The sequence below is a fragment of the Sturnira hondurensis genome, unplaced genomic scaffold (assembly GCF_014824575.4).
Source record: "Sturnira hondurensis isolate 20B ecotype Veracruz unplaced genomic scaffold, ASM1482457v3 Scaffold0010428, whole genome shotgun sequence".
NCBI classification, from domain to species: domain Eukaryota; kingdom Metazoa; phylum Chordata; class Mammalia; order Chiroptera; family Phyllostomidae; genus Sturnira; species Sturnira hondurensis.
The window spans coordinates 9,123,966-9,150,516 of NW_028083059.1; the positions used below are offsets into that span (position 1 = coordinate 9,123,966).

The following is a 26,551-nucleotide window of genomic DNA, read 5'->3' on the forward strand; positions in this document are numbered from 1 at the left end:
AATTACATATATTTTCCATTAAGCAGTCAAACCATTAAATTGTATAAGTATCACTAATATCTATGATTCAAACATCATTGCCCCTTTTTGTAAAGTATCATCCTCAAACACTTTAGTATTATTTAGTATTTTCCTTAAAAATAATGTTTTATTATAGTTATCATTTTTCATAAAAATCTTAGTTTGTATCCCATCAGAAATTTTTGGTATAACTTTGCCTTAGGCTTCATTTTATTGCAACGAGAACATCTCTGTGATTCTTTTCTTGCCCCAAATAGATCCCTAAACTAAAGCACAATGGAGGCCTATTACTTACATTCTAAAGAAAGATATCTTCAGTAGTGAAGGTAACTCCTCTGGGGTTTAGTAATAAATGGTAGTGCTAGTCCTACACACAAATCATTATCGCTCTCCTCTCCCCAATCTCAATGACTATAAAGTAAGAACCATTGTAATAAGTAAACCCTCTAGTTTCCCCACTAGTTAGTGCTCTCTATTTTACCATAGGGTAAACTATTTCATGTAATTTAGTCTATTTTTTTCTTTCTACTTGTACCACTGATAAATATTTCTCTTTCAAAGTAAATTCTACATGTTTTAAATATTCTCCCTTGAATATGCTTTAATATTTTGCAGGATTGTTGAACATCTTTACTGTTTTTTTTCAAATAGTCTTCTCTATGACATTTCAGTTGTTACTTCATATAAAATATAAATCATTTTTGCTATGTTCAAAGTGGCAAACATTAAGAATTTTGAATATGATTTGCTTATAATTTTAAATTAACATTTACATCTTCAAATTTCCTTTTTTTTTAAGAGAGGAAGAGAAACATATATATGTGATTGCCTCTCACGTGCCCCCTGCTGTGCACCTGGCCTGCAACCCAGGCTTGTACCCTAATTGGGAATCGAACCAGTGACTCTTTGGTTCTCAGGCTGGCACTAAATCCACTGATCCACACCAGCCAGGGCATATTTAAACTTCTTATCAATGAACACAGTGTATATATCTAATTATCCTACTCTTCTTTATATCACTCAAAACAAATTTGTAATTCATTGCAATATATCAAATTTCCTATGTCACAAATTTAACAAAAGTATGTAATGTATTTTACCATGTATAATGTGTACCTTTGGCCCAAATTTTTCAGGGAAACATAAAAATGTGCATTATGCATAAGTATAATTATTATATCCCATGGGTATAATAATTCCATGTATAATGCAAAATACGGTAATTCAGAATTAAAGTAATCATCCATCAAAACCAAATAACTTTATTTTGTTGAATCAAAAAGGAATCATCTAAGGAAATGTATTATTATGATGTCTTATCAAGAGGTATATAAATTTTGTACCACCTGGGAAACCCCAGAGCCTGCACACCCAGTGGACAGCTACAGACCAAGTCAGAGCACCACCACTGTACCTCCACACAGCTGATCCTCCGCTGCGGGTGGAGGTTAGTGGTCAGTGGTCACAGCCAGTCCTTGCAGCTGACTGGCCTGGGTAAATCCCTTCCATTGACCTGCCAACAATAATCAAGGCTGAAGTATAAGAGGAGGGTATACTTAGCCCACACAAAGAGAACACCTTGAGTACCCAGCTTGGGTGATAGGGGAGGCTGTGCCACTGGACTCTACAGGACACCTACTACATTAGGCCACACTACCAAGACAGGAAATCATAGGAGATTGACCTAATACATAGAAATAAATACAGGGAGGCTGACAAAATGAGAAGACAAAGAAACATGGCCCAAATGAAAGAACAGATCAAAACTCCAGAAAAAGAACTAGACAAAATGGAGACAAGCAATCTATCTGACACAGAGTTCAAAACACTGGTTATAAGGATGGTCAGGTAACAGTGAGGACCTCAAAAGCACAAAACAGATACAGTCAGAAACAAAGGATAAACTAATTGAAATAAATAATAATTTATAGGGAAACTAAAGTAGAGTGGATGAAGCTGGGAATCAAATCAATGACTTGGAACGTAAGGAACCAAGAAACAACAAATCAGAATAATAAGAAGTAGAAGAATTAAAAAAAAAAACAAAGATAGTATAAGCAGCCTGTGGGACAACTTCCAGCATTCCAACATGTGCACCACAGGGGTGCCAGAAGTAGAAAAGAAAGAGCAAGAAATTGGAAAACCGTTTGAAAAAACAGTGAAAGAAAACTTACTAATTTGGCGAAAGAAATAGACATGCAAGTCCAGGAAGCACAGAGAGTCCCAAACAAGATGGATCCAAAGAAGGCCACTCCAAGACACATCATAATTAAAATGCCAAGCTTAAAGATAAAGAGAGAATCTTAAAAGCAGCAATAAAAAAGAAGTTAGTTACCTACAGGGGAGTTCCCATAAGACTATCAGCTGATTTCTCAAAAGAAATGTTGTAGTCAAGGAGGGATTGGCAAGAAATATTCAAAGTCATGAAAAGCAGGGATCTATAGTCAAGATTGCTCTACCTAGCAAAGATATTACTTAGAATCAAAGGGTAGATAAAGAGCTTCTCAGACAAGAAAAAGCTAAAAGGAGTTCATCATCATCAAACCATTATTAAATGAAATGTTAAAGCAACTTAAAAAGAAAAAGTAGCAGATCAATACTATGAATAAAATAGTAGTAAATACATATGTATCAACATTTGAATCTAAAAAAAAAACAAACTAAGCAAACAAGAACTGAGACAGAATCATAGATATGGAGAGCATTTTTATGGTTGCCAAGAGTGATGAATTGAGAGGATTAAGAAGTACAAATAGCCATTGGGATGCACAGTACAGGAAAGGGAGTAGCCAAAGAACTTTATATGTGAGACCCATAGACATGAACAATGGTGTGGAGATTGCCTAATAGAGGAGGGGCTGTTGGGTGGTTGGAGGCAAAGGGGGAAAAATTGGGACTACTGTACTAGCATAATGAATAAAATATAATTAAAAAATAAATTTTATGGTCAACTTAATAGATGCCAGAAAAAATTTAAAACAAATAGCAGCCATCATGAATACAAACATATACATAATGTATGTTATTTATTTTATAGAATTGTGAAAATTACATATAGTATTTCATATGTGTGAAAATTAGTTCCCATTTAGCAAGATTGCTAAATATATGTGAATATACCTACCTTACCATTAGACTTTAAGAAGAATATGCTCTTAGTAATATGCAATTAGTATATTAATAGAGAACATTTAGAAAAGTTCTCATCAAATCCATAGCTATTGCTTTTTCACAATTTTACCAATTAAACTTTAGTACATTTTATTAAAAATATTTAACTGGTCAACATATAGATAAGATTTTTCATTGTGGCTGGGTGAAAAATAACCCATCAGAACAAGAACAGAAAGAAAAAAAGAAACGAGGGTATTTATCATTTTAAGAAAAAGGCAAAAAATACAGTGATTCTATATAAAAATTATATACAAGATATTGGTTGTTTATCTCTGTCCAACAGAATAGGGTTTGCATCTTTCAAGTGCTTTTCATGACTTTTTATAGCAGTCACTTTTGATACTGTCAAATAATGGGAATAAATCATGTCTTTTCTTTGCTCACTGTAAAAGATAAAACAGAGCATGCATTTTTTTTGCTCCTAAAGTTCTTATCAATTTTAGTCCTGCATGCTTCTAGTCCTCAGATAGAGTAACTGGCAACTGAAAAATCTTCATCTCTGTAAATTTATCACTACTCTATAATTCCCTGTAAACTGAGATTACCATTTTCAGTAACACTATATTGCTTATTTATTGGAACTTATTCTAAAAACACATGTTTGCTCTAAGTTCAAACTGAAAATAGTAACTGGTTATCAAAGTTTATTTTAGATACAGAATCACAATGGGGAACTATTTATAATACTAAAATTTTCCATTGTTTAGTGTTATATGGTGAAAGAGAAAAAAAATCAAGAAAAGAAAAGAAACCTCATAAAAAGACCAGGTGCCTAATTGAGGACACCAGTATTTCTTTAATTTTTATTATGTTATTACTTCAAAGAACTAAAAAATATTAAGAATGTCCCCCAATAGCATCATAATGTATATTTGAGTTTATCATGACATCCCAGGTCATCATAGTAACTATCATTATGAATGAAATCAAGAATTCCTTTCTCACAAAAGATAGTAAGATATCTTTAAAAAATAAACATGTTAAGTGACATTTATACCAGAAATTCTCTTCTCCCCTGTTTTACCCACTCCTTTCTCTAAATCAAGTTTAACTTTTGTTTCTTCTTTTGATGCTTATTTTCCTTAGAACTATGCTGTCCTTTGAAATATACTTCATTAGAGATTAAATATGTGAAATACTAAAAATGAAAATTATTACATTTCTGTTCATATGGGTGTGTATAGTCATTTACTCTTCTGTATTTCTAATGTTAGCTCTGCCTATATAATAAAATACTTACAACATAAAAGTATATCCAAATTTTAAGATGTACAATATCATAATTTTACTATTTATAGTTGTTATGATGCTTAGAATAAAATTCAATCTGAATTATGTACAGATTTACTAAAACAATATTTTCTTATTAGACTGCATTTATATGAAATTAAAATGAGATCATTTTCTTCTCTGGTAAAAATTTTGCCATTAAGGTTTACCTTGAAAGTTCTTTTTTGCTACATGGACATAATCACACCTCCTTCAAAATAATTGATTTCTGTTTATTTCTATAGACACAAATATGGTTAGAATTTATAGCAATAACTTTTCTTTGAATTTTAATTTAGTGTTATTAGCTCTATTTATATTTTATTTGATGTAACACTGCTACCACTTATCTCTTAATCAAAAAATTCCATTTGTATTGGACATAGCTTAATATTAACACTTATACTACAACACTTTTTCTTTATGAGTTAAATAATTTTTGTAAGTGTGGCAATTGTATGTAAAATTTGTATTTCACTTCTGTGAAAAAGCTTTTTAGAAGATGTGTTTTGAAGTAGTGCTCAGTTGTTTATTTTTCTTTTGTTTCCCTTGTGACAGTGTGGATGGGCCTGGAGAACATTATGCTAAGTGAAATAAGCCAGAAAAAAGAAGACAAGCACCATAGGATTTCATTTGTATGTGGAATCTAATGAACAAAATAAACTAATAGAGATAGACTCATGGATACAGAGAACAGACTGACAGCTGTCACAGGGGAAGGGAAGAGGGGTAGGAGAAGGTAGAAGAGGATAAAGGGGAGATAGATGGTGATGGAAGGAGACTTGACTTGTGGAGATAAACACACAATACAATATACAGACTATATATTGCAGAATTGTGGACAAAATAAACTGACAAGATAGAAACAGAGCATGGGCACATGGAACAGGGACAGGTGTGGAAATGTAGCTCAGCACTCCTGTGGAAAACCAGTGGGGAGCAAGTAGAACACTGGACTATGCCCACGAAGAGGTTTTCCCATGGGAAATCAGGCCTGCATTGTTCCTAGACTGCTATGGGACTTGCTTTTGCTAAAACTCCTTCACCCTGAATTGAGGCAGAAAGGGCTTACTGCAACTTCCTAAAATCTGAGCTAAACCTCCCAAGTATGGAGTGTGACCTGTTCAATCACTTTTCCCCTTGGTCTGCAACATCCTTCTCTAAGAAGTAATTAGCAACATTCTTTCCTTTGTTATCTGTAAAAGATAATCACCTGTAGTGAACCTGTGCATAGTAAATGAGGACTACCCTCCATGTAATGTAGCCAGAGAAGCAATAAAAGCCTGTCCAGGCAGGGACTGGGCTCTCTGGCCCTCTTTCTGTCTCTCTCTCTCAGAGTGGCCATGCCATCCCTTTTTCTCCACAGAACTTCTGTTATCCATTTGTTCTGTTGTTCACGAGCAGCCACAATATACACGGATCCTGAAGGCCAGGATCTGCCACAAGCTAAAGAACATATGTGAATAACTCATAGTGTGGTGATGGCCAGAGGGAAGGGGGTATGGCAGATGAGGGGAGGTGGGAAAAAAGGGAGGAAATAGGAACATCTGAAATAGTGTCAACAATTTAAAAAGTATATAAAGTTAAAAAAGAATTGCATACCTGAAACATATATAATTTTATTAACCAATGTCACACCAATAAATTCAATTAAAAAACAATTATGTAACTACAAAAAAAAAGAAAAAGAACATGTGCACTTTACATGCTTTCCTTCTACAAACAAAAAATGGATGATTAGTTTTCTAATTCTCTGTGTAAAGGAAAGTCCTCAATAACCAGGAATGATTTGGATTCTAATGTAAATAGAAAGTGAAGTTTGACATATAAAGGCTCTAGAATTTAAAATTTTATTTTTCTTTTCATTTTTTAAACATTACCCTGCCTCAAATATGTGCTTACACGTGTGTGTGTGTGTGTGTGTGTGTGTGTGTGTGTGTGTGTGTATCTCCAAAATAAAAATCCAAACTTAACAGTCAGGGGGCAGGTGATGTATAAAACTGTAAAAAAAGACTGAACTGATGAAAACTTATACTATACAATATAAGTAACACTCTTGATAAAATATTATGTGCAGTAACTTGGAACATAATTTGTGTCAACTATTACTTGATACATTTGTGAAGATATTTTCAGAAACAAATGAGCTCAGGCAATAATTGTCTGGCTTGAAGGTTAAAAGGAAAAGGAGTAGAAGAGTATAGAACCTTAAAGATTTTATGATGGGAAAAAGAAGAGATGATTTTTTTCTCCATAAAACAGACAAAACAAACAAGAAAATCTTAAGCACCAAACATAGATTAAGTCATCCTAATTACACAAAGAGACTCAGCCCTATGTCTAAGATATCCCAACCCTATCATCTGAAATGATCTCAACTCAGTTGCCATTAAGTTGAGACAGGCATATGAATATAGAGGCAAGTAGATAAATTAATAAATAAAACACACTTGAAAATTATGTTAAAAATAGCTTTGTGTGCAGACTTTTGTATGTAGTTTCTGGTACACAGAAATGAAAAAATAGATTAAAAGGCTGCAATGAGTTTTAGAAAATCTCATTGCTTATAAATCATGAGTCTGGTCTAAAAGAGACCAAAGCTATGGGATGATACTTAAGCCCCCAAAATAGATGAGCATGAAACAAATATGAAAGCTGTTTGGCCACAAATAATTACAGAAACTGCCAGGACATTAAAAGAAGCTAGCAGGTAGAACCCTGGGTCATTGAGAACAATGAATAAGAGCATGCCACAGAATCAGTGTCCTGATCATTTGAGGTTTTTACTAATGGCCATATTGTTCCCATTATTCCACTTGGAAGTGCTCAATCTATTTTGTCATTGTTTTAAACACATTTTGGATTAGGAATAGATATCTTATCATTTAATTTTGGGGTTATCAGAAGACATATTTGAACCTGGTACAGAAAACTTTGAATGATCAGATATGAGAAAATAATTACATATGTGTGGTGGGTGAAGTGGCAGACTTTTGTAAACATATCTACAAAAAAATGCTGGCTTCCTCTTCCAGGATAGAGAATTGTTCTAAGAGTAACTATTGAGCCAGAAACAACATTCAACAACAATTTCCACACCTATTTGCAGCTTGATGTTGTGACAGAACCAGCTCTCACTCCTTATATGTGAAAAAATATCCCTTAGGGCATTTCCTCCAATTACTTTTACAATTTCTGAGATGGATCCGGAAAACTACAAAGTCTCTAAGAGAGAGTTGTTCACTAAATGAAAGAAGTCTGGATTCCTGAATCCCTGGAGATTCTGTAAACCAGGAATACCAATGTAAATTTTTTGATAAATTCATTAGGGCTTTTAAGTTTGGTTTATAGGAGCATATTTTATGCAATTACAGAATCTCCAATTTAAAATATATTTGCCAATAATACCTTGTACTAAGTTTTGATCTCCAAATTATATAAAGAACTCACATAACTCCACACCAGGAAGACAATCTAATTAAAAAATGGGCAAAGGACCTGAACAGATACCTCTCCAAGGAGGACATAAACAAGGCCCAGAGACCTATGAAAGGATGCTCAACATCACTAGCCATCAGAGAAATGCAAATTAAAACCACACTGAGGTACCACTTCATACTGGTGAGAATGGCTATTGTAAACAATCAACAAACAACAAGTGCTGGTGATATTGTAGCGAAAAGGGGATCCTAGGACACTGTTTGTGGGAATGCAGACTGGGGCAGCCACTGTGGAAAACAGTATGGAATTCCCTCTAAAAACTAAAAATGGAACTGCCTTTTGAGCTGGCAGTTCCACTGCTGAGATTATACCGTAAGAACCCTGAAACACCAATTCAAAAGAACCTATGCACCCCAATGTTCATTGCAGCATAATTTATAAGTGCCCACCAGTAAATGAGTGAATCAAAAAACTGTGGTACATTTACACAATGGAATACTACTCAGTATTTTGGAATACTGTGTAGTATTCACTATGCAGCAGAAAGAGAGAAGGAGCTCCAATCATTCACAACAGCATGGATGGAACTGGAGAGCATTATGCTAAGTGAAATAAGCCAGGTGGTGAAAGACAAATACCACATGATCTCACCTATCAGTGGAACATAATCAACAAAACAAACAAGTGAGCAAAACAGAACCAGAGACATTGGAATAAAGAACATACTGACAGTGACCAAAGAGGAAGGTAGAGGGGAATAAAGGAAGAAAGAAGGGAAAGGGTCACAAGGAACATGTATAAAGCACCCATGGACAAAGACAAGAGGATGGGAGGATTGACTGGGGCAGGGGGAGGTATGGCAGGGAAAAGTAATGGGGGAAAATGGGGACAATTGTAATTGAACAACAATAAAAAAATCTCCAAATAAAAAAAAAAGATAGAATGTGAAACAAGTTAGCCTTCAAGTACAATACCATAGTACACAATCAAGAGTAATATGCTTTCAGATATAGTCAATATACTATGATTATTTTATTTTGTTATTTTATTGAGATAATGTTGGTTTATGACTTTATATGTGATTCAGGTGTTAATTATAATTCAACATCTGTATGTACTACACTGTGTTCAGCACCAGAAGTCTAGTTTCCATCTGTCATCATACAATTGACCCCCTTTGCTTGTTTTAATCTCCCCTTTATGCCTTTCACTTCCCCCTTCCTTAGGTCGCTACTGATCTGTTGTCTGCCTCTGTGATTTGTTTCTGTTCTTGTTCTTTGTTTGCTCATATGTTAACTCTTAGTTTTTGTTTTATATTACACATATGAGTAAAATCATACACTATTTGCCTTTTTACATCTGACATTTCACTTAGTAAAGTAGAATACCCTCAAGTTCCATCTATGTCTTAACAAATTTCATCTTTTATGCCTGAGTAGTGTATTCCATTATGTGTTTTATATCTGTAAAACATAATATAAAATATATATTTATATACAAATACACATAATATTCATCATGTGTATTTATATATAAATATATATCTATATAAATATATAAAACAATATGTAAATTATTGACTATGCTTTCTTCTACGTACTTTATAATTTCAGGTATTACATTTAAGTATTTAATCCATTTTGAGTTAATTTTTGTGTATAGTGTAAGATAGTTGTCTACTATTATTCTTTTGCATGCATCTGTCCATTTATCCAAATGCCATCTATTGAAGAAATTTTCCTTTCTCTTTTGTGTGTTCTTGGCTCCTCTGTTGTGAATTAGTTGTTCAGATATGTGTGGGTTTATATCTGGAGTGTTAATTCTATTCCATTGATCTCTTTTTTTTCTGCCAATACCATACTGTTTAGGTTACTATAGCTTTGCAATATATTTTGACATCAGAGGTGGTGATATCTCTGGCTTTGTTCTTTTTTCTCAGGAGTGCTTTGTTTATTTGAAGTCTTTTGTAGTTCCATACAAATTCAGAAAAATTTTGGTTCTATATCTGTGAAAATGACCATTGGAAATTTGATAGGAATTGAACTGGATATGTAGATTGTTTTGGGTAGTGTGAATGTTTTAAAAATGTTAATTCTTCTAGTCCATGAGCATGGAATATCTTTCCATTTCTTTGTGTCTTCAATTTCTTTCAATGTATCAGTTTTTAGTGTGCAGGTCTTCAGTTAACTATATTCCTAGGTTTTTTTTTGTTGTTGTTGCTGTTGTGATTGTAAATGGGGTTGTTATCTTATTCTCTCCTTGATTTTTTTAGTGTATACAAAAACAACAGATTATTGTATATTTATATTGTACCCTGCAACTTTACTGTATTTGTTTATTATTTCTATAAGTTTTTACTGGAATCTTTATAAGTTTTCTATGTATAAAATAACATCATGTGCAAACAGCAATAGCTGTCTTCTTTCTTCCCAATGTGTATGTCTTTTATCTCTATTTTTAAAAAGATTTTATTTGTTTACCTTTAGAGGGCAAGGGAAGGAGAGAAGGAGAGAAATATCAATGTACAGTTGCCTCTCATGGGTCATCTGCTGGGAACTGACCCAGGCATGTGCCCTGACTGGGAATCGAACTGTGGTGCTTTGGTCCGCAGGCCTGTGCTCAATCCACTGAGCTACACCCGCCAGGGCTCTATTTCTTGCTTGGTTACTTTATCTAGGATTTCCCGCACTATGTTAAATAATGATGAGAGGGGGAATCCTATCTTGTTCCTGATCTTAGAGAAAAGGCTTTCAGTTTTTCATATGTTAATCTGATACTGGTTGTGCATTTTATATATATCCTTTATTATATCCTTTATTGTGTTGAGACACAATATCTTTTATTATGTTGAGAGACATTTTCCTTCTATACTCATTTTATCAAGAGCATTTTATCATAAATGGATATTGACTACTGCGAAATGTTTTTCTGCATCTATTGAAACATTCATGCAAGTTTTATCCTTCATTTTCTTAATATGGAGTATCATGTTGATTGATCTGTGGATGTTGAACCATCTTTGCACTTCAAGAACAAATGCAGCTTAACCAAAGTATTTGATCCTTTTAATGTATTGTATTTAGTTTGCCAATATTTTGCTGAGAATTTTAGCTTTTATGTTCATCAGAGATATTGGCTTGCAATTTGTTTTTCTGTGTCATTCTTGTCTGGTTTAGGTATCAGGGTAAATGTTGGCCTCATAAAATGAATTAGGAATCATTTTTTATTCAATTTTGGGGGGAATATTTTGAGAAGGTAATATTTGGTAGAATTTACCAGTAAAGCCCTCTGGACTTATATTTTTGGGAGGTTATTGATTATGGTTCAATTTCCTTACTAGTGATCAGTCTATTGATATTTTCTGTTTTCTTTATGAATCAGTCTTAAAAATTTGTATCATTTTAAGAATTTATACGTTTCCTCTAAATTTTCTAATGTGTTGGTGGATGAATAGCTGTCTATAGTGTAGTTTCTTATGATACTTTGTATTTCTGTGGTATTGTTGTAACTTCTCTTTCTTGCCCAATTTTACTTATTTGAGCTTTCTCTCTTTTTTCCCTAGTGAGTCAAGCTAAAAGTTAGTCAATTTTGTTTACCTTTTCAGAGAACTAGCTCTTAGTTTCACTGATGTTTTCTATTGTATTTTTACTCTCTATTTCACTTTATTCATGCTTTGATGTTTATCCATTTCCTCCCTCTACTGACTTCGTTCATTCTTCTTTTTAGCATTCCTTTAGATGTTAGGTAAGATGGTTTATTAAAGCTTTATCTTATTTCATGAAGTAGGCCTGTATCATTTATAAAAGCTTCCCTCAAACACTGCTTTAGCTGCATCCCAAAGATGGAGGTAAGCTGTATTTCCATTTTCACTTGTCTCCAAGTATTTGTATTTCTTCTTTGATTTCCTTGTTGACTCAACAGTTAGTGCATGTTATTTAATCTCCATGTGTGTGATTTTTCTAATTTTCTCGTTGCAGTTTATTTCTAATTACATAGTGTTGTGTTTAGAACAGTTAGTTGATACGATTTCAATCTTGTTAATTTTTTTTAATACTTCTTTTTTAGCAACACAGAATGTAATCTTGAAAATGTTCCATACATACTTGCGAAGAATTTGTATTTAGTTGCTTTTGGATGAAATGTTCTGTATATATTCATTAGGTTCATACGGTTTAATGTATCATTTAAGGCCACTGTTTTCTTATTAACTTTATGTTTGTATGATTTATCCATTGATGTAAGTGGGTACTAAAGTCCCCTAGTATTATTGAATAGCCAATTTCTCCCTTTAGAGCTGTTAATGGCAGCCTTATAGATTTTTGTTTTCCCATGTTGGGTACATAAATATAGATAAATGTTATATCTTCTTGATGGACTGTACCCTTTATTGTTATATAGTGTCCATCTGTGTCTGGTTACCTTTTTTGGCTTGAAGTCTGTTTTGTTTGCTATAAGCATAGCTTCACCCACTTTCTTTTGACTATTATTTGCTTGGAATATAATCTTCTACCCCTCTAATTAATGTGAAATTTAGTGCTGAGGTTAAAATATTTTTTTAAATATCAGAGATAAGGAGGATAATATTGAAGGTCTCCAACAAATATCTAAGGTATTCTAGAAGTAGAAAACAGACAAATGCTTTCTCAACACACACATGCTTTCTCAAGTTCAAAACACAGAATACAAAATACAAAAAACAAAACAAACCCATGACAGTTGCAGAATAATGTAACTGCAGATAATCTCCCAAGTAATTACACAAGACTGTTAGAAGAATATTATTAACAATTAATTATTATAAATAGGGAAATCATATTTTCAGAATGTTTAGGAAAATAATAGTTACCTAGTATCCTATACCAAATAAACAACCATTGAAGAGGGAGAAAAAAATAAATATATTTTTAGATATCTACTATATAAAGAGCTTAAACACTTTAAAACCTTGCCAAAGATCTACCAAAGTATATACTTCAGCAAATGAAATATTGAACCCAGAAGAAATGAGATAATGATAGAAAACTTATCAAATATAAAAACTGTTACTATATCTTGGTGTATCTAGGGAAAATTAAAGTTCTAGATAATATTCTCAACAATATTCACAAGAAAGGTAGCAATTTCTTGCAGGTGTCATGGTATGCATGTTTGGAAAGAGAACAGAAATGCTGAAAAACTTTATTCCCTCTTACAAATATATGTGTTAAGAAAAGATCTTAAAAATAGGTGTAGCCTATATAGAAATATGATTTATAAGACACAAGCCAGCAGTGAATAAAAATAGGAGCAAAAATAGAAGCTAAAATTTGGTTAAAATCAATTACTAAAAATAATTATTTCAAACCAGTTTATGTTCTAATCTATTTTTTAAATAATGACAAAAATAATGTAATTATTTAACTTTACTCTGTTTTGCTTGGAAATAATATTTTCTATTTGTAGACTACTTCTCTAAGATTCTTGATTCCATATTCTTCTCAAGCAGAATGAAAGTCTAGAATTGCTTCATGAAAAAGCAGCTTTATTTGGAATTTAAGGTTATATTGTAAGAGTTCACATTTAGTCTGTGAAAAACCTTCAGAAAGTAGAAATACTATATGGGTCAATAAGTATGCCCCTTTTTTCTGATCCCAATTTCACCTTTCAGGTTTTCATCATATCCTCACAACCCCTTATTTAAAGCCAGCAAATTCTGGTGTCTCAAAATTTCTTAATGCTCACTGCTTCCACAATCATTTCTGATAACATGATTAGACAGAAGATCATAAACACAAAGAATAAATGTTTCTCTACTGTAACAGATGACAGAACCATGAAAGCTTAAAATAACAACCCTCTTCAGGAGATCAAATTGATAGCGATGTCACCAAAGGCCCTGAACAACCCCTTTCATCTCTGTGAACTATAATGCAGCGGTCCCAGAATTGCCACCATCTTTTTCCCCTGAATTTTAAAGCAGCACTGGAGAAAAAAAGAAATAAATAGAAACATGTGCCTAGAAAAAGGAAAAGTTTTTAAAAATTTTCAATGTTCAGAACTTTAATTTCCATAGCCAAATGTTACTTTGTTGAACTGTATCATGTGATACTTAGGGGCTTAAAGAATGTATCCTTGACATATATAGATAGATATAGATACACCTATAATATACCTATACATATATCTATACTATAGGTATATCTATAGGTATAGGTATAGATATTGATATATAGTCTCCTATTAGGTCTAAAATCCTAAACCTTAACTAATATTTCTAAGTACAGATGCCATTGCTTTAATCACATTTATTCCAAATTACTATCCAAGAGGAGTTTATTAGGGATTCACGTCACTTCAACACTCCCAAATAAACAAAAATTACATTCAATATTGCATGTTAATTATTTCCAATTATTTCTTCCAATTATTTGTCCCATAGTGTTAAAATGTTATTAAATATATGAAATGAAAGACTATTTGAAATGAAAACTTGATAGAAAGACTATTTGATGATATGAATCAATGTTATTTTTTAATTTAAAGCCTTAGTGAAGTAAATTAAGATAAAAATTATTTCTGCAACACCAATCTGCCTAAGTATGATCGTTTAAATTATGAGTATTAAATAAAATAGAAAATTATGTAAAATAAGTTGAGATTTGAGCCAAAAATAATATACTGTTTACTCTGTAATCGAATAACCTAAATTATTATGTTTGGTTTTCAATTTTAGCATGTCTGTTTAATATAATTTTTATATCTTATTTAACTTGACTTATAGCAAGGATAAGAGTATTTCTCTCTTTTGTGATTCTAAAATTTGAAATAGATATACCTTAACAATATTATAGAGAAGGAAATAACATGTTCAAACATTCAGTAGTACAACTTTTAAGGTCAAATATAACAAATTATTTCAATGCAAACAAATATACATCATTAATTTGATATTGACAGTCTGGGCAAATATAAATTTACTCTATTTTAAACAAGCTTACTGTGTTTTTGTTACACAGCAGACACTGTCAAATCCATTTAAATTAACTATAAAATCCCCTAAAACCTCATAATTTTTCCTGTTTATCATTTCTAAAAGCAAAGATCCAGATAAATCTACCTAATTCACCATCATTCTTAGTACCTGAATTTCAGGGTAGATGTGCAGATGTTGTTCTAGCAGTGTCCTTATCAGATTCCAGAAAATGAACATAGGGCAAAGGGACTAATTTTAATGATCAGTAACTTAGCGATCCTCTCTACTGCTTGGCAGGCAGGAAAGCATCAAGGTATGGGCATGAATGCTTGGGATGAGGAAATGAAAGAGAAATAAAAGGAGAAGTGGGGAAGGGGAAAAAAAAGAAAGTACAAAATGAAAACACACAAAGACCAGGTAGAGGAAAATCAAGGCTTCAGTCCTCAGTCTAGTATTAGTTACTAATCGGCCCCAGGCAATAACATTCTATTCTTGGTAACCTACCATTCTGATTCATAAAATAAGAAATACAAATATTTTCTAACACTTTCTAAATCTAAAACACTACGACCCTTCCGGAAGAAAACATTCCTATTTCAGGGAATGAGAAGAAGCAAAGCACACGACAAGCATATCAATACTGTCTATCTTTACTCAGAAAAGACTAGTAACCAGGGCCTTGTGAACATTCACATCAATAAATATTGTCCCTTTTATTACACCCATGGTTTTTAAATACAACTCTTTCATCTGACAGCCCTGGTGAAATAGACACACACATAATTACTACAAATTACAGTACAGAGGAGAGAGGGATTAACTATGTAAAGACCCACTTACATGACATTTATGCTAGACTTTAAAGGATGCATAAAATACCATTATAGAAAAAGGATAAAGAAAGACACAAAAAGCAGTGAGATAAGATAATGAAAAAAAGCAGGAAATATGAAACATACATGGGTTGTTCAAAAGCATAAAAATATAGGAAAGAAATTTATAAAAATTAGAACAAGAGTTTGCAAAAATTAAAACAGAATAGAACAAGGTCAAATTGTAAAGCCCTTAGAATGGTATAGTGAATAACTATGTTTAATGGTTATCCCAGAAAGAGAAAAATTAGAATAATTTCCTAAAGTGAAACTCATTAAAATTAGTATCAGGATTTACACAGTAAGCAACCTTAGGGCCTCAAATATTCTACATATGAGAGAAGCCATATGTAGAGTGAAGGACCACCCAGCTAAGCCTAGTTTGTATTTCCAGATTGTACGTAAATAATCTGTACAAGACAAGGAGTGCTGCTATAGCAGAGAAACTAAACATATGGCAGTTTCTTTGGTACTAAACAGGCTGTAAAGGCTGGAACAAGTGGAGGATGAGAGGATAGAAGAGAAGTAAAACATTTGCTGTTGGAGATAAAGGGTCATGTTGCCTGTGATAATTTGGAAAATAGGAAAAATACTTCATAATGTTCTGGATCGAATTAAGAACATTTCTCAGCTGTTGCAAATGGCAACTAGCATATGGGCATTTTCAATAAATGGATTGGCTCAGAGGGCAAAGTAATGAAACTACGAGCCACAGATAACCAGTCCTAGGGAGCAGACCTGGACTGTGATCACAGAACATTCTCTGCTCTACAGCAATGGATCTTTACAACATCTACGTGAATTTCAGAACCACAACAAAGCAGTGTTTGCTACAGACCTGCCTTTACATATTAGAGACTCTTTTCCAAGGATCTTGTCATTGTCCCATGTGTGTTGTATGTCGGGGGAACAACACATTTCATTTTGGTTCTCAGTTCTCCAGGACAGGGCAAGCTTTAGCTTTGCTCACACCTGGAATTGATTTAAATGATGTTCTTCTGGACTTAAACACAATGCCATGTGGAATAAGTCTTTGGGAGGCTGTGGGTTTTTGTGCATGAAGGAGAAATATTGATCGTGAGAAACTAGAGAGTGAACTGTAGTATACCACCACATTGGTCGCTCACTGCAAACATACTTCTACATATTCATCTCTGTGTAGTCCCCTCATTTACAAACTTAGTACCTGGCCATGTGACAATCTACTTCTTAAAGCCAGCCACTGTACTGTAACAAAGTTTGGACTAGATTTTTAAATGAAAGGCCATCTAGAGAAAGGCCCTTGAAGATGAGAGGTCATCTCGAACATCACAACTCCAGTCAAGCTCCCAGCTGGAAACACCTGCAGGAGGGACCTCTGTTTAATCTGCATTAAGCAAAAGAAATACTCTGGCAAATCCTGAGAAATAATGAATCATTTAGCTTTCTACTAATAAGTGCTGGGCTGTATTGTCTCAATAGTAATAGATAACTGAAACATACTTAATATTTATCTCTACCAACCACCAAAGTGATTAACAGATGGCAGGGTATTCCCAAATTTCAGTAACTTAAATAATATAATTGTGCAGAGCACAGCAGATTAAACAGACTAACAAAACAGACTAAAAGAGACGAAAATCATGTATATCTTTGGTATCAGATATACTACTCCAGGTATAGTTTATTCATATAAATCCAATCAATCTCACGTTTAGATTATATGTATATGTGAGTCAGAGATTTGGTTAAAGACAAAAAACATTATCCCCAGCTTCTCCAATTTTAAAATATGGTAAAACTACATGGACAGTATGTCTAATATGTTTATCCAAAGCTCTTACCATCTTCTTAATCTCATTGAACAGTTACTTAAACATATGAATTTTTCTCTAGAATATTTCCCAATATAAAATATTTTATAAAGTTCCCCTAAAGGATCAAGTGTACCTTATTTTTGTTTCATTATATAAATCCTTGTTATGAATGAATAAAAAATATTTGAATTCAATCTACTGATAAACTTCAATGGAATATTTTAATTTTTAAATATTGGAGGGAATTGGCTCATACTTCACAAAAACATACTGTACACTTTTAATGCAAATATTAATTTTTTCAAATGACCAACATAATCATCATTGGAGGCACCAGTGAACTTTTCAAAAACCAAGTGTTTTATAAATATATAAAATCTTTAAGTACTCACACATATCATCCATAATCCCTATGTACATAAAAGTATGTTTTTCTTATTTACTTCCATCCTTTTAATGAGTATGAGTATAGAAAAGAAGTCAATAAATTCAATACAGTGCTATAGAAAACAAACCTATAAATAATTTACCATTGAGAGGAAAAAATCTCTGTTACTATTTACCAGTGAATAATTATATTTATATATTTCTGTTTTGATCATAAGTCTGAAATCCAATCAATTCATATAGATTATCTTTATCATGGATATATAAAAATTGTAAATGTATATATTTATTAGATTAATAAGCCTTCATAAAATAATTCACATAAAGAAAAAATCATTTTATGTTGAAAACTCTAGATATTATATTAATCATAACAATGTAAAAGGTACCATTCTAGAGTTTAAAAAAATCATTTAAATGTCTAATACATTATTTGAATGTTCCTTACCGTGGCAAGAACCCTCAATTTCTTCATATCCAGTGCTGCAGATGCACCTCCCAAGAGGAACCAGCCAATCCCCATCCGCTCCACAGTACAGTTTCGGAGTGTCACGCTCTTCTGCACTCTTCACACAAGCACCCCTGACTTCCACCAAAGAGGAAGAGTCCACCCTTGGGATGGTGTCAGGGAACACAGCCAAGTTGCGAACGGTGAAGGGGCACTTTTTGTAGAAAACACGGACGGAGACCAGGGCAATGCATGCCCCAATGTCTTGAAAAGCCAGATAAAATCCTTTCCTGTCTATAGGCCCCACCTCACGAATTTCAGTGTTGAGTTTGAGGATACGATCACCCAAATCCATCTGGGTAAAACTTTCATCTGCAGCAATTGTATCGATCTTTGTATATTGGCTTGGCTTGAATTTAATTCCATGGGACTCATCTGATTCCACATAATACAGATTAAAGGTTTCTTTACAAGTCCCTGAGACCCAAGGGATGCTGTTACAATCCCTCAGTGTGAACTTCATCTCCACATAAATTTTCTGAGCTGCATCGCGGGAGATCCAGTTTGTACGAAGCCAATTGTTTTGGTTAGGTTCCATTACATTGCAAACCTGGTATGTGTGAATGGGCCTATTATGTTCATCCATTTCAGTAATGGCATCCCACTGCAAAAAAATTAATAATAACAATTAAATGTTTATAAAAGTACAGTGGTTACACAGAAATGATTGCTTCCCAAATTTTCAAATTTTACAAAAGAACATGAATAAAAAGGATGCAAATGAAGGGAGTCAAAGCAATAAATACAGCAGGATTTTTGCCATGAAAATACTCCTCTTTGATTAGGAGTATGGGTTTTGGACATACCAGCTGTCCTGGTGAATCTTAATTTCTTATATATTACATGCATGACCAAGAGCTACTAAATTTAAGCTCTGGTTTCACTGATAATAATAGGACAGATGAAACTCCAGAAAAAGAACTAAAGAACTGGAGATCAGCAATCTATCAGATGCAGAGTTGAAAACACTGGTTATTAGGATGCTCAAGGAACTCATCGGGTGCTGCAACGGCATAATAAAGGCCCAGGCAGAAGTGTAGTTTACACTAAGTGAAATAAAGAACAATTTACAGGGAAACAACAGTAGAGTGAGTGAAGCCAAGAATCAAAAATCAAATCAATAATTTGGAATATAAGGAAGAAAAAAACAATCAGAACAGCAATAAGAAAAAAAGAATTAAAAAAAAAAAACAAGGATAGGGTAAAGAGCATCTGGAACAACTTCAAATGCACTTTCATTCAAATCATAGGGGTGCCAGAAGGAAAAGAGAAAGAGCAAGAAATTGAAAACTTATTTGAAAAAATAATGAAAGAAAACTCCCTAATTCGCTAAAGAAAATAGACCTGCAAGTCCAAGAAGCACAGAGTCCCAAAGAGAAGCATACCAAGATACACTATCATTAAAGTACCAAAGGTTAAAGATAAAGAGAAAATCTTAAAAGCAGCAAAAAAAAGCAGATAGTTACCTACAAAGGAGTTCCCATAGGACTGTCAACTGACTTAGAAGAAACTTTGCAGGCTAGAAGGGACTGGAAAGAAGTATTCCAAGTGATGATAATCAAGGACCTATAATCTGGATTACTCTACCAAGCAAGGCTATCATTTAGAATCAAAGTACAAATTGGTGGGTACAAAATAGACATGGGGATGTTAAGAACACTATTAGAAATGGAGGAGCCAAAGAACTTACATACATGACACATGGACATGAACTAAAGGTGTGTATTGCTGGAGGGAAAGGGGAGTACTCTTTGGAGAGGGACAAAGGGGGAAAATTGGGACAACTGTAATTGCATAATTAATAAAATATATTAAAAAGTGAAAAACTCCAGGCCAGATGTCTTCACTGTTGAACTTTTCCACATATTTAATGAAGGAAAAAAGTAATCATACCCAAAGTCTTTGTGAACGCAGAGAAGGGAATACTTCCTAATTTATTATTAATTTTAAAAAATCCTTACTCAAGGATATGTTTATTGATTTTAGAGAGAGGGGGAGGAGAAAAACATCAATGTGAAAGAGAAATATGCATCCGTTGCTTCTTGTATGCACTCCAAATGGGATCAAATCTACAAACTAGGTAAGTGTCCTGATTGGGAATCAAACCCATAACCTTTTGGTGTATGAGATGATGTTCCAACCAACTGAGTTTTCCATCTAGGACCTTCTCAATTTATTTTATGAGGCCAGAATAACCTAGACAGAAAAATTTGATAAAGATATCAGATAAAAGAAGATTGTAAATTGATATCCTTCATGAAGATAGATGCAAAAATCTGATTATTCTTCAATGCAGCAATATCATTTCTAGGAGTTTGTCCTAAAGAAACATTCTTGAAGTTGTACAAAGATTAACTACAGGATATCTAGTATAGTAATATTTTTAACTGTCAACATTGGAAACAACTTAAATGTCCCTAAAGTGTGACCAGTTAAATAAATATGGTACCTTTATGACAGAATTTGTAGCTATTAGAGAATAATAGAAATATGCATTGAAAAAGAAAAACTCATACCCTGGCTGGTGTAGCTCAGTGGATTGAGTGCGGGCCTGCGAACCACACGATCGTGGTTCGATTCCCAGTCAGGGCACATGCCTGGGTTGCAGGCCAGTTCCTGGTTCCCGGTAGGGGACGAATGAGAGGCAACCATACATTGATATTTCTCTCTCTCTCTCTCCTTCCCTTCCCCTCTAAGATAAATAAATAAAATCTTAAAAAAAAAAAAAAAGAAAAAGAAAAACTCATTATATTTTAAGCACTTTGACTTTATTCTAAGCTGGATCACTGTAACATTTTTCGGTGTGTTTACATATAAGTATTCTGTCATTTATTTGAATAAAAACCTTATTTATCTTTTTAAAAAATTAATAAAAAATGTTGAGTACCTTGAAATTGTATCAATATTTATCTAGAATAATGCATAATTCTATTATTAAACTTTTATGTAATTATATTTTATTTATAACAATAGTTGTAATTTCCAATAAAAAATCATTCTGGTAACTTTACAGGCAGTTTGCAAAAACAGGCTAATTATCATAGTTTCTCATTACTAGTAAAATTGTGTGGAAACAATAAATTACTTTTATGGTGAATAAGTGTTTCATTTTTGATATTATAATTTAGTTATTTATAATAAAATTATTTAATGCATTCTGTGTGCAGTTTCTCATTTTAAGTGGCTGTAAGAGTCATTTATCAGGCTTATTGAGTTTCTATCAGTTTAGCTCCTAAAGGAGTGGCTACTTTCTCCAGTCCACAAAACTGTTAGGGCAGTGACACCATTAAAGCCCTAGAGGAGAACACTGGCAGGAAAATCTCAGATACTTCACACAGCAACATTTTTACTGATACGTCCCCTAGAGCAAAGGACAGAAAGGAAAGAATAAACAAATTGGATCTCATCAAAATAAAAAGCTTCTGCATGGTTAAAGAAAACAACATTAAAATAAAAAGAGAACTGACCATATGGGAAAACATATTTGCCAATGATACCTCAGACAAGGGTTTGATCTCCAAAATATACAAAGAACTCACATGACTACACTCTAAGAAGACAAACAACCCAATTAATAAGTGGGCAAAGGACTTGAGCAGACACTTCTCCAAGGAGGACATACAAAGGATCCAGAGACACAGGAAGAGATGCTCAATATTGGTTGCTATCAGAGAGATGCAAATTAAAACCACTGTGAGATACCACTTTACACCAGTCAGAATGGCTATCATAAACAAAGCAACAAACAACAAATGTTGGAGAGGTTGTGGGGAAAAAGGGACCCTAGTTCACTGTTGGTGGGATTGCAGACTGGTACAACCATTATGGAAAACAGTATGAAATTTTCTAAGAAAACTAAAAATGAATATGCCTTTTGACCCAGCAATTCTACTGTTAGGAGTATATCCTAATAACCCTGAAACACCAATCCAAAAAGACCTATGCACCCCGATGTTCATAGCAGCACAATTTACAATAGCCGAGAGTTGGAAGAAACTTAGGTGCCTGTCAGTAAATGAATGGATCCAAAAACTATAGTACATTTACACAATGGAATTCTATGCAGCAGAAAGAAAGAAGGAGCTACTACCCTTTGCAACAGCATGGATGGACCTGGAAAGCATTATGCTGAGTGAAATAAGCCCGGTGGTGAAAGACAAATACCATATGATCTCACCTTTACTGGAAGCTAAACAACAAAACAAACAAGCAAGCAAAATATAACTAAAGACACCTAAATAGAGAACAGGCTGACAGGGACCAGAGGGGAGAGGGGAGTATAAAGGACACATGGACAAAAACTAAGGCAGGGGTGGGGAATGGAAGGGAGGTGGGGAGCACTGGAGGTGGTGTGGGCTGGCATAGGAGTAAAAGACAGAAAACTGTACTTGAACAATAATTAAATTTTTAAAATAAAAAAAAAAAGACTGTTAGGACACTCAGTACTTTCAATTATCTACCGTAAATTTTCACAAATAAAAGGTTTATATTATCTTCAAAAAAACCCTTAAAATAATCTGTATCTTAAATTTTCATTTGTAAGGTGCTTGCTTGAAATTCAAAGAGTATTTTCCACCTGGCTGGTGCAGCTCAGTGGATTGAATGCGGACCTGCAAACCACACGATCGTGGTTCGATCCCCAGTCAGGGCACATGCCTGGGTTGCAGGCCAGTTCCCAGCAGGGGACTCAAGAGAGGCAACCATACATTGATATTTCCCTCCTCTCTTCCCCTTCCTCCCTAAAGATAAATAAATAATTTTTTTTAAAAAAGAGTATTTTCCAGAAGTAACAGTGAGTTTCTGTGAAAAGAATTTTGAGTATACACTCATCATCAAGGATGATCCGATAATCTCATAGAGACTCATAAGAGTTATCTTTCTAAATACTTTTCATCCTATTGTACCATGGGCCTTAGTAAGAGTTCAAAGGATAGCAATGCTCATGAATGCTGGTGGTTTTAGAGGTTTGGTGAAGAGGGAGGGGCTTGAATCTTGAAGAATTTTAAAATTCAATAAGGCAGAAGGGGAAGAGTAAACAGAAATTAATGTGTAACATTAACTTACAAGCATATACTCTTTTGCCATTTTAATCCTGTATAACATACATATATTCAGTGGATAGAAGTTTTTGTCCCTCTTTAAAACAAGCAAACATATAATTTATTCCCTGCTCTGAAATATTTATATGTACATAAATCTGGTAATTGTAGAAATCACAGGATGGAAATATGTATCAAACCAGACATTAATTCTGCTATAAAGTCAGTAATTTAGTTAGCTCCATGCTTTTACATAATAGGCATTAAACCCAAAATACTCTGACTTCTCGAGCTCATTAAAAAAAGCATATTTTATGTAGGTATTAAAATAAAATACCAATACATAAAAAATTACCAATATACCTAATGTAGAAAAGAGCATAGTAAATCAAAAATAAATCACACATGCTACACAGAGAAAAATATCTTGCAAACTATATCTGTTCTCACTGCCTGGATGAGTAGAATTGGAAGCTCTTTCTGTCTCACATTTTATTAGAATGTGAGTTATAAAGGAGTAGATAGGAGAATTACAAACTGATGGATGGAAAAATTTTCCTGCTCAATGAGAAGTTTAGGTTAAGCAAGAATTAGTTATACAACAAAGGGTTTTTTCTTTAAAAGAAGCTTCAAGGGCACCTTAGATGTAATTATCCCTGAGGGCAACTATTTACATACTGAATTTAAACTTGTCAAAGCTTTTTCACAAATGTTTATTCCTTTGGTCATCATCAGTCCAATTAAAAGTAGAACACATAATTTCTGTTTCACATTACTGATACAAAAATCTAATACCTAGGAATTAAAGTAATTGCCTGGTGAGGCATAGACCAGGCCTTCTAACTTTATTTTCTGTTTTTCTGAACAACTTGCTGGCCTGGGACAGACTGCACCTTCCAGGACTAGCTAATTCTTAAAGACAGTAAAGAACACTGGGCCTAGAGAATATCTTCCATATGTAAAACAACCAATCCTGAGTCTACAGCCCCAATCACAATCTCTCTAACTCTTACGTACCAAACCAATTATTTCCCCTGCCCTAAATCATCCCAGAGCCCGAACCATCAACAAGAGACCACCCCAAGAACCATATCCAACATTTAGATTATTAGAACAAACACCTACATGGGTTCTGAGACATTCTTCCTGGCGACATTTTGGAGGACAATGTATTCTTATTTAACCAAAAGTTTTCTATTCATCCCAGGTAATTCATGAATACACCCCTCAAAAAGGACTTCTGTCCTCATAGGACAGAAGAAGCTCTCTGCTCTACTTATTCAGGCCATAAGAACAGATATATTCTACTCTGCAGAAGCATTAAGCAAGGAGGCCATTAGTCTGAGATGGCTCTAATGCCTTGGGAGCCTATGAAAGCAAACTGAAATCTAAGCTTTAGTAAATTCCTGCACATTCTGATAAGCTCAAGAAATCAAAACCTAAGAACATATGATCACAAATAATCAACCAGACTTTCCCAAATTAAGCAACTGCTTAAGCAACAGCCAATGACATGATTTCCTTGATTGGCTTCCATGTCTGCACTGTAACTCCCTCCCTCTGGCTCCTGTTGGCAGAGTGACCCCAACCACTCTTGGTTTGACGCTGCCTGATTCAAATGGATGTTGGCTCAATAAACCCCTACAATCTTTACTATGCCACAGGTTATCCTTTAGTATATGTATAATTTGAATTTTGCTTCACTGACATTATTTATCAGTAAATTGTTTTATATATTAGTATTTGTTTTATATTAAAATATAAAAATTCAAGTAAACAACAAGAAGACAAAAGAGTTGGAACAGTTCATTTTTGGTTCCTATCATGTAAAAGCAAGAGGGGGAAAGAATGGACCAACTGTTTTAACAGTAGAATTAATGACAGATTTATTATTTTACCATATTTCCTACAACTGCAAGGCTTATGTAAATGTGACTGCTTCAAACTGGAGAATAAGTTTATGTGTGTTATTGTTTTAAACAGGGGCAGGAACTTTTATCCCCTGGAAAATACTTGGCACAGGACTAAAGTTGCCAAAAGTGTGTGTATACAGCTTAATGCTTTGAGCACCTAACAATATTTCTCCACCGATGGATTACTGGGCAGTCCCCTTTAATGTGAACGTTCATTAGAAGTGATAGGAAATGTAAAGAACACTGAAAAGGTACTTAATCCATTTATGCCTAAGAGCTCTCTAAAAACCCATCCCCAACCACAAACAGTGAGTTTTCATTTTTGTTTTTTTTTCCATAGCAAGCTAAATAAAGTAGGCCAAATAGCTTCTTTTGGGGCATAAAGAACTAGAACAATACAATTAATTCCTAAAGCAAGTGGCAAATATAGTGAAATCAGATAGCTTTCCTTCCTCAAAGAACAACAATGAAAAGGTAATCTAGCCAAGAATATTAAGATAAACTGCTGGTAAATTGACCCAAACACCCAAGGTTCTTACATATATCTCTCAAATTTATACCCTTTCCCTTTGAAAATCTTTAGAATTCAATGGGAGTATAAACATTTATTTCAAAAATAAATTTAGAAATTTTAAAATAAAAGCAGACAGTTTGTTTCTCAAAAATAAACCAGGCAGTGAAAGACAAATACCATATGGTCTCACCTGTAAGTGGAACCTAAGCAACAAAATAAATAAGAAGCAAAATATAACCAGAGACACTGAAATAAAGAACAAACTGACAGTGACCAGAAGGGAGAGGGGAGGAGGATAACAGGAGAAATAAAGGGAAGGATCCTCAAGGGACATCTGTAATAGACATATGGAAAAAGCAAAAGGCGGGTAGGATTGAGGGTGGGAGGTGGGGATGGGTGGGGTGGAGTTAGTGGTGTGGAAGGGAAATGGAGACAACTGTATTTGTACAACAATAAAAAATAATTTAAGAATTAAAAATAAATAAAAAAGGGCTGATGGAAAGCTAATTGTAATTTCAAATAGCAGTGATAAATCCTGATAACTTATTCAAATTTGGGCCGTAGCTTAAGAAAACTTGTAGAAACAGAAAAGAGCTATTACCCTCATGCTTACATGCTCAACTCTGTATCTCCAGCGAGAAAAAGGAGAGGATAAAAGCACACCC

At 33.8% G+C, this 26,551-nt stretch overlaps 1 protein-coding gene across 2 annotated transcripts in view; it reads right to left on the reverse strand.

Annotated features, from left to right (window-relative positions):
• The window catches only part of EPHA6 (EPH receptor A6), an 898,848-nt gene that overhangs the window by 725,813 nt on the left and 146,484 nt on the right, over window positions 1-26,551 (reverse strand). For both annotated transcript variants that reach the window (XM_037058993.1, XM_037058992.1), the window contains exon 3: window positions 18,361-19,024. In XM_037058993.1, the coding sequence (XP_036914888.1) occupies window positions 18,361-19,024 (664 nt within the window). The remainder of the gene's footprint in view (window positions 1-18,360; window positions 19,025-26,551) is intronic.